The sequence below is a fragment of the Pteronotus mesoamericanus genome, unplaced genomic scaffold (assembly GCF_021234165.1).
Source record: "Pteronotus mesoamericanus isolate MK-2021 breed Mesoamerican mustached bat unplaced genomic scaffold, CSHL_Meso_final contig_55, whole genome shotgun sequence".
Taxonomy (NCBI): domain Eukaryota; kingdom Metazoa; phylum Chordata; class Mammalia; order Chiroptera; family Mormoopidae; genus Pteronotus; species Pteronotus mesoamericanus.
In genome coordinates, this window is record NW_026555198.1 from 3,626,919 (window position 1) to 3,640,143 (window position 13,225).

Here is a 13,225-nt window from a genome sequence, read left to right on the forward strand (position 1 = left end):
TGGTCCAGTGGGTTGAGTATCGTCCCAAAGGCTGAGGGGTTACTGGTTCGATCCCCTGCTAGGGCATATGGCTGGGTTGAGCGCAAGGTCCCAGGTTGGGGACATGCCAGAGGCAACTGATTGATGTTTCTCTCTCTCTCTGTCTCTCCCTTCTCCTCTCTTTAAAAATAAATAAAATCTTTAAAAGAAATTTAAAAATAATAAAATAATTAAAAAAAAATAAGAAAGTAACTTTCACCAGAACATATTCTCTCAATAAAATTCCGAGTAGAGCCTTCGCTGGTGTAGCTCCATGGATTGAATGCTGGCCTGCGAACCAAAAGGTCGCTGGTTCGATTCCCAGTGCAGGGAACATGCCTGGATTGCAAGTCAGGTCCCTGGTGGGGAGTGTGTGAGATGCAACCACACATTGGCGTTTCCCTCCCTTCCCCTCTCTAAAAATAAGTAAAATGTTTTTAAAAAAGAATTAGATTAAAAAAATTCAGAGTGGTACTGTTATTCAACTAGTACCATCTTAAAATCCCATGCTTTTGCAAGTCATAAAACACAGAAAGCTTTTGGAAGTATAATTTGTTTCTTAATTACCTAGGCTAGTGACTCAGTAAGAACTAACGGAAAATAGAGACCTCAATACAAGACTGTCATTATAAAAGCTGGCACAGGATCTGAAACAGAGCTCACTCTCTCCATTCTTTCCAGGTGTTGGCTGACTTAAATATATCACTTAGTCATAGATCAGTGGTTCTTAATTCTTGCCACACATTAGCTTAAACATAGTATTAATGCCTGCATACTTTATTTAAAGTTTAATTTAATTTTTCTGAAAGCTCCCCAGGTGATAGTTCTAATTTGCAGCCAGGGCTGAGAAAAACACAACAGAATTATTTCTCATTGAGTTATTGCTCTTAACTAACATCCTACAAGTTTTTAGCCATAATCCTACACTTTTAAGTAATTAAAATAATTTAAACAATTTGCTTTTCACAAAATGCCCCCCTCCAATCATTTTAAGCTGTTCACAAAATGAGATTCTCCTTCAGTAGTTATTTTGCATGTGGCTAATCTACCACCAGTTATTCAGATCACTGATAAAAATTACAGGCCCTGATATAATGCAAAACAACTCCCTTTAGCAACAAATCATCACTGATGTCATCCTCGGCAATCATAGCATTATTTTTTCTTTTTCGTCAGACTGTTCTTTGTGAGTTACTAAAGCAAATATTATTTGTTAAAAAATGAACAAAAATCCTTATTAAAAATCTGAAACCTTGACAATGATTTAAAACTGTTCTCTGCACCCCAGCCCCAAAGCTATTTTCTTCTCTGAAGCACCAGTATACTCGAACAGCACAATCAGTCTTAAAAAGTCCAAATGAATTAAAAATTAAAAAAGAGCATTTCATCAAACTTTTAGCTGTCTATTAAAATGTTCCCAAAAGTCAGCATTTTTGTACCAGGGTTGGAGGGGTGGGTTGTGCAAGAAGAGCACTACCTTGCCAGGAAACATTTCCAGTGAGTGTTAATAGCTTCTTGGTTAAAATTGCTGCAATGTATTCAGTGGTCAAACTGCTGAGGTTTCCAAGCCCACTCCATTATAACAAGCCAAAAAGAGTAATCTGGATGTTTAATTTAGTCATAACTTTAAAACAAGCCTTAAAATTCTACTTTTCACAATTTGCTTTTATTGCATCTTTTTAAGTGATTAAGATGTCTCTCCCTTCTTTGCCAGAGGCAGTGAAGCAAGACCAAGACAAGACAGTTTGTGTCTTCTTGCCTTTAAAGATTAATTATGGTCCTATTAACCGAAACTCTCAAACATATGATCAAAAGACAACTGAATATTCAAAGTACATCCCTAGACACAAAGATTATCTCTAATTAGGCATTACACGATGGCAGCACATTTAATTGAATAGAAGTTGCTATAGGAAATAGGTTAAGTCCTGAAAAAACAAACACCTGAAGTCAGCAAGCAAAATGCTTAGAAAAAAGCAGTGACCATGAGGACTTGGATGAGAACACCTTGTTTGCAGCTTAGAGTTAGACTTTTGTTATCTAAATGTGATCTATGCAGCAGCTTAATTTCACCAAGAACAATCAATTCTGAGTGTTTTCAATCTGATACCATTCCACACCCATGCCCTCACCCCAAGGACCTCAGGGCTACAGAAATGTGGCTATGAAGATGAAATACAGCTCTCTTACAGGATGGCTAATAGAGTCAAGTAGATAAGAGTAAAATGCCATAAGCATTTAGTGATTCAAGATTCTTACAAGAATTTTTTTTAATGATTCAGAGATTCTTCCATTTAAAGAAAGTAACCTGAGACACTTAAAAGTTCGTCCTGGGGTTCCACTTTCTTTGTTAACAGTATTCCCCCAACAGAGAGCCTGACAATGTAAGGTCTGTCCAGAAAAAGCCCAGCCATTGTTAATATAAGAGAATTGTTTGCAAAACATCAATGTAATCTGGCAGCCAAGGAGAGAGGACTGGGATGTGCGTATGTGAACAATGATGACTTCACTGTACTAGTCAGTGGGGGCGGTAAAGGCCGCTGAGTGAGCATGTATGCTGTATGGCTGTCACATTCAAAATGACTGAGTGATGGAGGAAGGTGAGGGAGGGGGGCAGGGGAAAGTGGTGGTGTGAATGTGGATACAAATGTATTTGAACAATAAAAAAAATAAAGAACTTCAAGAGCAGTGTGAAAAAAATGACTGAGTAAGTAGAGCATCGATTCTGCATCAAATTTTCTGTTAACTTTGAACATTTCTCCGTGGAAACTATCTGGATAACTTAGAAGGCCGCAGCTATGGGCAACTGGTGATAGGCAGCTTCATCATGACAATGTGCCTGCTCATGCATCACATCTTGTGCACAGTTTTTTGGCAAAACATCAAATCCCCCAGGTGACTCAGCCCCTCTGCAGCCCAGATTTGGCACACTGTGACTTCTGGCTTTTACCAAAATTAAAATCACCTTTGAAAGGGAAGCGATTTCAGACCGTCGATGAGATTCAGGAAAATATGACAGGGCAGCTGATGGCGACTGGGAGAACTGTGTGCGGTCCCAAGGTGCCCACTGTGAAGGGGCCTGAGGCATCATTGTCCTATGTAAAATGTTTCTTGTATCTTTTTCAATAAATGTCTCTATTTTCCATATAACATGGCTGGATACCTTCTGGACAGACCTCGAATGCACACAAACTTAACTAGACATAAGCTGAGCACATACGTCTACAAGGCCTCAGAAGTTACTTTTCACTTTCACTACCCATACCTACACACCAGCTGGCATTCCAAACACTTAACAAACTTTAAAATATAATTTGGGAGGTGCATAACTTCTCAGGATAGGAACCGTGAAGCTGATTGACAATCCAACTAAACATTTCCCATAGCCCTGGGGAAAAGGATAAAGACACACATGCAAATCGAAAGCAAGTATAACGAGGCCCAGGACCTCAAAGCCCAACCTGGCTTAACGATAACAGAATAAAATACTACTGATTACAAACAGCAGAGGCAGGAGGGAAAGATGGGACCACCTGCATAGCGACACATGAAAATTTCCCCACACAATGGCAGCTAAATCACTGCCGATTAACAAGTAACTTGTACTAACCCCTGTGATCCTGGTAAAGTTTTCCAGAATTTGGGAAGACAATTGTTTGCAAGTTTGTGTAGTTCAAGGTAGGTGGCCAAGGAAGCACTGGAGGACTGGTCTATTTCTTAAGATCAAAGCAACATTCTGGTGGTCTGACCTCCATTATAGTATTTTACATCTTTTTGTTACTCTTTGAAAAGACCTGATTTGCCTTTGTAACTTTGGATTTTAAAGTATTATTATTTTAAAATATTAGTGTCTTGCACCACATAGTACTTTCTCCTCATCTTGTAAAGTTCTTGTCTATCCATGCCTGCAATAAATGGACTGTGATAAGAGGTGGGGCTAAAAATCAAACTTCTGAGGAAAAGTTCAATTGAACTTTTGGGTCTAGGCAGGTAAATAAGAGGGAAAGGTATAATGTAGGTATTCACTATGATACACTGAGTCCTCCCACTGTGAGAGAGTGACTGTAATACCATACATTGAAGTTTCAAAAATGTGTGCCAAAATAACCACTTTCTAGGTCACCAGAGAAGAATCTTTATTACCGAGATAAAATCTGGCTAGAGCAAAAATATATATATTGTAAAAGAGGTGTTTGCTGTCCCAAACAGGGTTTTATCTGCCATTTGAGTGATAGCATCATTATTGTAAAATTGATAATAAGTCAACTGCTAGCAAGGTCTAGGAGTTGAAAGACATGCTGGAGCATGTTGGTGAGACTAATGAATGCATTTTTCCTGGTATTGTTAAATATCATACAGAAAGAAAACTGCCTAGGAAAAAAATGTCAATGCTGTACATGCAATTAATTTCAATAGCACATCCAGGCTACATCTTTTTATTTTTTAACAGCCCCCCAACAAAAGAAGTAGGTAAAACAAGTGTCCATTGTGAAGCACAGCCGAGCTGAATAAGCAAAGAAAACAAAGGGGAGGGGCTCTGAGCTGTGACTCAAGCCTCACAACTCTATAGTCACTTCCTCAGGGAAGCATTCTTAGCTTTCCATTAAACCACAGTATCTTGGCCAACTTGGCTCAAATGATGTTTTTTTTTAAAGATTTTATTTATTTATTTTTAGACAGAGGGCAAAGGAGAGAAAGGGAAACACCAATGTATGCTTGCCTCTCATGCATGCCCTACTGGGGACCTGGCCCACAACCCAGGCATGTGCCCTGACTGGGAATCGAACCGGTGACCCTTTGGTTCACAGGCCGGCACTTAAATCCACTGAGCCACACCAGCCAGGGCTCAAATGATGTCTTAAAGAAATGTCTGTTCTTGAAAAAAGTATCCTCCCTACAGGTGAAGGCCTTTGGGGACAAGGTTTGGAGGGAATAGGAGAAACAGTAAAGACATGACCCTAGGAAACATTATTGACACATCTGGCTTAGCTGAGCCTCTATTTCCTTAACAGTAAAATAAGGTGATATAACCTAAAAGACTACTTACAGTATGATTAACAACGCCTGGAGATCACTTTAAAGGGCTCTAAAGGCTATTCGTGTGAGATGAGGTTTGTTAACCAACTATGATTATTTTTTTTAAATTTTATTTATGTCATTACAGTTGTCCTAATGTCTCCCCCTCTACCCCCCTCCACCGAGCCCACCGCCCACTTCCGTAGTCAGTCTCCACACCATTGTCCATGTCCATGGGTCCTTCATACATGTTTTTTGACTAATCCTTTCACCTTCTTTCAGTCAGTCTCCAGTTCTTCCATCCCCTCTTAGAGCTGTCAGTCTATTCAGTGTTTCCATGTCTCTGGTTCTGTTTGGCTCATTAGTTTATTTTATTTATTAGATTCCCCTTATAAGCGAGGATGTATGGTATTTGTCTTTTACGACTGACTTATTTTACTTAGCATAATCTAGTTCCATTCATCCTGTTGCAAAAGGTAGGAGGAGTTCCTCCTTTCTTTCTGCTGCACAGTATTCCATCGCGTAGATGTACCGGTTTTTTAATCCACTCAACTTACTGATGGGCACTTGGGCTGTTTCCAAATCTTGGCTATTGTAAATAGCGCTGCTATAAACATAGAGGTGCATAAATTCTTTTGAACTGGTGTTTCAGGCTTCTTAGGGTATATTCCCAGCAGTGGAATCGCTGGGTCAAGAGGCAGCAAAATTTCAGATATCTCATGTAGCAATATTTTTGCTGATATATCCCCTAGGACAATGGAAATAAAGGAAAAAAAAAACAAATGGGACTAGATCATCAAATTAAAAAGCTTCTGCACAGCTAAAGAAACCACTGTCAAAATGAAAAGGGAACCAACTTCATTTTAGGAAGAATATATTTGGGATAATATATTTGCCAACAATACCCCAGACAAGGGTTTTATCTCCAAAATATATAAAGAACTTATATGACTCCACACCAGGAAGACATATGATCCAATTAAAAAATGAGCAAAGGACCTGAAAAGATACTTCTCTAAAGAGGACATACAGATGGCCCATAGACATATGAAAAAATGCTCAACATTACTTACCATCAAGAGATGTAAGTTAAAACCACAATGAGATATCACCTCACACCTACCCAAAAGGCTATCATCAATAAATCAACAAACAATATGTGCTGGCAAGGGCGTGGAAAAAGGGGACCCTAGTACACTGTTGGTGGGAATGCAGGCTGGTGCAGCCAGTGTGGAAAGCAGTGTGGAATTTCCTCAAAGAAATTAAAAAATGGAACTGCCAACTATAAGATTATTAAAACTCCAGAAACTAGGGTAGCACAGAACTAGGAAATGGCCTCACCATAATTCAGATGTAAATGTTTTATTTAAAGCAAGAAAGTTTCTGGCTCTACAAAAGAGCTAGAATAGGCAAGTCTGCTGCCACCCCTGTATAAAGGCACAGGGTGAGTGATGGCCCACTGTCAAAGTGCTTGGTGTTTAAAACACCATTCCTTAGTGTGTGTGAACATGGCTAGAGTTGGCCAGGCGGGCTGACAGGTAGCATATTTGACCTCAAGTGAGGGCCCCTCAAGGTCTACCCTGGAGGCTGTTGGACATCATATAAGCCATTGGTTCTTTGGAACTGTTGATTTGACACCATGGGAGTAAAATTAGGAATACGTTTCTCCCTTTGTGGCAGAGCACATGGTCACTTGGGAACTGCACTGGAATTATTCACATTGTCCCTTAATCTCCCTTCTCTCTGCCCAAGTTTTGGATTAAAAGCTCCTGTGCATTATAAAGACTGGGTATGGCTATAAATTTAACAGGTGATCTATTTGTAATTATTCCTAAAACATGCTTAAAAGAGACATTAGAAATTAGCAATATGTATGAAGTAGAACATAACTTTCCATATATTGAACCATAGAAGGAAGGGTACATCAAATGAATACCTGACTTTTTTTTTTTTTTTTACGGCTTAATAGCATTATTTATGGTTTGTGTATAAAGTTGGTTTTTGAAATTTTAATATACCTTTGAGTACTGCTAACTGGGAAGTCCAAAGTAAGATAAACTGGCAAGAATATTAGAATACATCACTCAGTGTTTCTAAAACTGCATTACATGGAACAGGCTGATAATGATGCTCCTTAGCGAGGAGGGAAGGAAGGCTGCTCCTATAATCCTCCTCCTGGTTATTAACAATGCATATTCATATAATAAGAGCTCTAAAGTCTTAAAGAAACGTCTTTATCTTTGGTTAGCATTTGCCATAGAAATGTCACCCCCACCGGCCCCCAGCCGAAAATCCAATGACATCATATTCTTTTTTTATTCTTACATGGTTTTTTGGGGGAATAACAATAAAAAATGATTTAATTAAAAAACAACAGAGTAAAAAGGAAATAGGAGAAAATATTTGCAAACCATATATCTTTTTTATTCGTTCCCCCCCCCCGCCCTACCCACCCCCACCTCCCACCCTCAATCCTTTGACATCATGTTCTGTAAGATGCAGTTTGGGTACTGCCACTCTAAGATATTTCTTAATCACAATCAGCTACACTGGCAAAGCATTCAAGGGTATGAGGTGAGATAACTGTTGAATTTGTGATAATGTCTCTCCTTGCATGCCAAAAATAGGTAAGGGAAATTAAGTGTCTGGCCATGATCCCAGGTGGGTGTGCTTTTGCTTCTAAGCTTAATTATGAGAGGCAAGAAACCTGGAGACCTTGGTTCTAATGCCTTCTACTTATTGGACTTTGTGAATCTTGGAGGAAGTCCCATATTGATTTCTTCATAGGTAACTGCAAGAGAGCTTAACTAATAATCTAATCAAGAGGATGCAAAGGAACTGGGTCCCAATCTTCTAGCAATAAAATTTGAAATGTGGGCTCTGGCCAGGTAGCTCAGTTAGTTAAGAGTGTCATCCTGATATGCTATGGTTGTGGTTTCAATCCCTGGTCAGGGCACAAACAAGACAATGAATGCATAAATAAGTGGAGCAACAAATCGATGTCTGTCTTTCTCTCTCTCAAATCAATAAATAAAAATCTAATGAAACAAAACATAACAAAACACCCTTGAAATGTGGTTTTGGATGTTGTACTATTTGCCACCTTTTTGTACCTGGACCTAAAAAACAAACAGAAAACTTTCTAAGGGTGGGGAAGAGATGTTTAAGGAAAAAGAATAACTTACTAACCAATATACAATGAGATGACAGTGTATTCAGGATGAAATTTATTCATAAACTTCAAAGTAGAGAAGAAGTGAGAAATAAAGGAAATGATGAAAAGTCACAAAGACCAGGGAAAGGCTCATGTGCCTTCAGGGTACTAATTTTGGTATATTAGAAGATATAGTGGCTCTTTCAGGCTGTAAGGATGCCCACTTAAAACAACACAGTAATTTATTTAATGATAGCCTTTAGGTGTTAAAAAAAATGAATGCCTTCTCAAATGTGCCCAGTATGGAAAGGAAATAGTTTATTCCTCTGATAAAGCAGAATGAGATTTGCCCGGACTGGTGTGGCTCAGTTGGTTGGGTGTTGTCCTACAAAGTGAAGGGTGGCTGGTTCAATCCCCTGTAGGGGTGCGTGCATGGGTTGCGGGCCCAGTCTCCAGTTGAGATGTGTGCAAAATAGATGTTTCTCATGCACATCAATGTCTCTCTCTCTTTCTTCCTTCCTTTCCCTCTCTCTAAAAATAAAATCTTTTTTAAAAAATGAAATTTATGTCACAGTACAAACAACTTTAAGTTAAACACACAAGGCACAAACAGCTTCAAGTTAAAATACGTTAGGATTGGCCCTGGTTGGGTAGCTTACTTTGTTAGAGTGTTGCCCTGATACTTTAAGGTTGTGGGTTTGATCCCCTGTGAGGGCACATGTAAGAATCAACCAATGAACGCATAAATGAGTGGAACAACAAAGCAATGTTTCTCTCTCTCTCTCAAATCAATTAACAAAAAGACTTAAAAACAGGTTAGGATTAACTGCTATAAAGGCAATTAAAAAAGAATGAACCATATATAATTACAAGTTTTACTTGAACAAAAGGTTTTTGCTATAAAATGAAACACACACACCCCTCCCCCCCCCAATTTTTTATCAGAGCACACACATTCAAAATGTATGACTTTTCGAAACAAACCTTACTCATACCTAAAGGTCATACCACCCCCAAACCAAACAAGACAAACAGCAGTTTGAGGTTCTGTTCAAGTATATGATTTTAAAAAGTATGGATTATTTCCAAAGCACATATAGGGGTCCATCCAGAGCAATTGTAAGAATTTACAGCTGACATTAAAAATAATTGGCAAACTTCGAAGAGGAAAAATGCTTTTAGCTAAATCACGAAACAGCATGGTAGTTGTAGCATTAAGTGACTGTTGCTCAGTGGAACACAAGCAGATTAGTTATGACCAGTACTTGTTAATTAAATGTTCACAAAGACTTAATTCTTCTGACTGCAACACATTTCACTTTACTTCACATTATTATAAAAGGCAGGTGTGTATGCAAATCTGTCAATACATTTCTAAGCCCATTCTTAGTCTACTTTGTAAACTCATTTAATGTAAAACCTTCTAAACACTAACAGAAAATAATGAACAATGGCATTTAGTTAAGGGTGGAAAAATGGCAGAACCCAGCTAATACAGATGGTTCTCAAAGGCTGGAAATTTAGGTGTCAGATTAGTCATTTATACCACATCTTCTATCCTAAAAATGGTAGATAAGAGAAAGGGGTGGGGTTAGCCTAACAGTTACAATACTTTTTTTGGAAGGCAATGTACCAGAATGATGTTGAACACTGGTTTTACGGATTTAGAATCCAATATAGCACAGTGTACCTTTGAGCTTCATTTTTTCCATAATGTTGAGAAACAATGTGATGAGGTATCAAAGAATGAAATATTCACTGCAAATAAAAGGAGGTTCGTTCATGCATTTTAAAGGTAAGATCCTTCTAGGATGATTACAATTTTAAAAAGATATAAAAAATAAAAAGTGTTGGTGGGGACACCCTGTGAAGAAATTGGAACCCTCGTACAGTGCTGGTAGAAATATAAATAGTTCAGCCTCTGTGGAGAACAGTTTCATGGGTCATCAAAAAGCAAAACAAAGAATTACTATATGAGCCAGCAAGTTTACTCCTTCATATACACTCAAAAGAACTGAAAACAAATGTTCAAACAAAACCGTGTGTGCTAATGTTCGTAATAGCACTATTTACAATAGCCAGAAGGTGGAGACAACTTTAATATCCACCAACTGATGAATAGAATAAACAAAATATGGTGCATCTATGCAATGGAATATTATTCAGGTACACAAAGGAATTAAGTACTGATACATTCTACAACATGAATAAACCTCGAAAATATTACATTAAGTGAGAGAAGCCATACACAAAAGGTTACATATTGTATGATTCCATTTATATGAAATATTAAAAATAGCTAATTCCACAGAGACAGAAAGCATATTGCTGGTTGTCAGGACACGGGGGAGGGGAGATGGGTACAGAGTTTGCTTTTCAATGATGAAAACATCATGGAATGCGATAGCTGGTAGTGTCATAACGTGAGTGTACTAAATGCCACTGAATTGTTCACTTGAAGGTAGGTAATTTTATGTTATGCAAAATCAGTTTAAAAAATACCCTTGCCTTATAACAAGTCATAAGACAAAGCTGTTAACATATATGGTCGATACATTCATTCAACCAATATATTTATTGAGCCCCTACTATGTCCAAGATGCTGGGAATAGAGTGATGAAAAAAATAGACACGGTCCCTACCTTTACTAAGTTTAGAGTAATGGGCGGTGACCAGACATTAATCAAACACTTAAACAAATCTGTTAGGTAACAAGAATGATGGCTGTACAGAATGAGGGCTGACCCAGCCAGGACCACACAACAACCACATACAACACAAGCCTGATCATATCCTTCTTCCAGTTCCCGTTTTAATAGTTTCCCACTGATCTTAGAACTGGAACCTAAAATCCTTACTCTGATCTACAAGGTCTTGCAGTCAGGTCTCTTCCTTCCGCTTTTCCAACCTAGTCTTATTCTAAGCCTCACACATTCTTATTTTCTCTGTTATAGCCCAACAGCCTCCCTTCCATTCAAGGTGAGCCCCAAGCTCCTTCCTGCCCTGTCCCAGGGCTTCTACTCCATTGCTTCCCTCCAGGTATGATCCTCTTCCATCTCCTCTTTACCTTCTTGTAATAACCATTCAGATCTCTCAACTCTATTTTCTCACTAAAGCCTTCCCTGATGGCAACTCAGACTAATAACTCATTCTCCAAAATCTGTCTGCTACAGGGAATTTACAGTGAGCAATATAAAGCAAGAAAAAAAATCTCAATTCAGCTTTTCAAAAAACCATAACTCTGAGTCTCCCCAAAATTCTCCCCAAATATTCTTGTCAACATGTACCCAAAGAAATCCTTTGTGAATTCCTTGCCTTTGTAGATAGCTTTTTTAACCTTCTGATTTGTTTCAGTAAAAACAAGGGTGTGATTATGACAATAACTCTTTATGGTCTACTGACACTTTAGCTCATTAATCATAATTTACTGTGACTGGCTATTGTGATACCTTGTTAATTGATTTATATAAACTTCAGACAATTTTATCCTCAGCAGTATTCAGATTCATCATTTCTAGTTGATTGAACAGTTGATTAAAATGAGTGGTTATGGTCACTTTTATTAAAAAAAATAGTCAAGCATCAGACCAGGAATGTAATCCTCAATGTAATATTATTTCTGTGACTAAAATCAGATTAAACTTATATTACTTTGATTTCCATGAACATAACCTGCCATGATGCACAAGGACAAGTTGTAAAAGGTGTTCAGGAGGGTCTATCACCTAGCCAGTGTGCACTACAGAACAAAAGCTAGGACAAAGACCAACATAATTCAAATCAGCCAGCCATATGCTGTTCTCCTTTCAAAACCACCTCATTTAATAATCATAAACTGGGGCAGGGTATTTTTCAAAGCCCTGATTTCTCTGCAAGCAGAGGGAAATATCACTGACCTATAGAAAGTCCCACCCAAAAAGACTGTTAAAGTTGTCAAAGGACATTTATACAATATAACAATATCCCTGGGTTTTTCAGAAGTAAAAATAAATTGCATTTAAAAATAACATCTCGCCCCGGATGGTGTGGCTCAGTGGACTGAGCACTGGCCTGCGAACCAAAGGGTTGACAGTTCAATTCCCAGGCAGGGCACATGCCTGGGTTGCAGGCCAGGTCCCCAGCAGGGAGTGCATGACAGGCAACTACACACTGATATTTCTCTCCCTCTCTTTTTCCCTCCCTTCCCCTCTCTAAAAATAAATAAAATCTTAAAAAAATAAAAACATCTCAATGATTAACAGATATTATTTATACATATTTGACATAACAATCAGTAATAAAGTTTACACAAAGGGTTTACTAATAAATGAGTAAACACTAGCATGTAATCTGTACTACTATTTCTTGAATTACAGCTGCTAATCTTAAAGAACACTACTGAAGGGCAGGTAAGAGGGTATGGAATTTAAAACCTGAAACACAAAATCTAGATACTCCACTCCAAATAGAAAACAAGACCAGTGGTTTTCCCCCGGTAATTCCCACCTGTACCCCTAAATGTTTATAAATACAAAATACCAGTTCATGACTTATCCTAAACATTTTGCTAAGATCAAATAGTTGTTTCTATTTGATCACAGAAAATGCATTCTATGAAAAGAATTTCCTACAGGTTAAGGTATCGTAGGGAAGGAGGATTGCAGGTTGAAATGGCTGTCAGTACAATGGGTTGGGAAAGGAAGCTGTTTGTTCAAATAAAACTACAAATGTGAAGATTGAAATTCAACATTCAAGAGCAACACAGCTGTAAAGGAAACTTCTCCTTTCATCATTCAAAAACATGTGAGTGAATTTTCTCCCTTCAGCTTTTGCTATTCCTCTACTGAGACTACAGTGGATCTGTTTCAAAAAAAACAACTTGAACATATAACAAGTGATATACTTCAATCACAAAATGGCCACTTACTAAGTTTTTAGCCTCCCTGATAGTAGTAAAGGCACTAAAGATGAAGTTTTAAAAATATTTTACACATACACCATCTTGCTCTGGAGTTGATAAACAATAGAACCTGACAGATGATTTTTTAAAAAATTAAT

At 38.1% G+C, this 13,225-nt stretch overlaps 1 protein-coding gene across 4 annotated transcripts in view; it reads right to left on the reverse strand.

The window, feature by feature from the left end:
- The window catches only part of ATP11C (ATPase phospholipid transporting 11C), a 180,902-nt gene that overhangs the window by 106,286 nt on the left and 61,391 nt on the right, over positions 1–13,225 (reverse strand). For 2 of the 4 annotated variants that reach the window (XM_054579568.1, XM_054579567.1), the window contains exon 1: positions 5,592–5,743. The exons of 1 other annotated variant lie outside the window; for it this stretch is intronic. In XM_054579568.1, coding sequence (XP_054435543.1) covers positions 5,592–5,651 — 60 coding nt within the window. In that variant the 5' untranslated portion in view covers positions 5,652–5,743. Of the gene's footprint in view, positions 1–5,591; positions 5,744–13,225 lie in introns of those variants that run through there. One more of the 4 variants, XM_054579564.1, reaches the window with a different exon arrangement.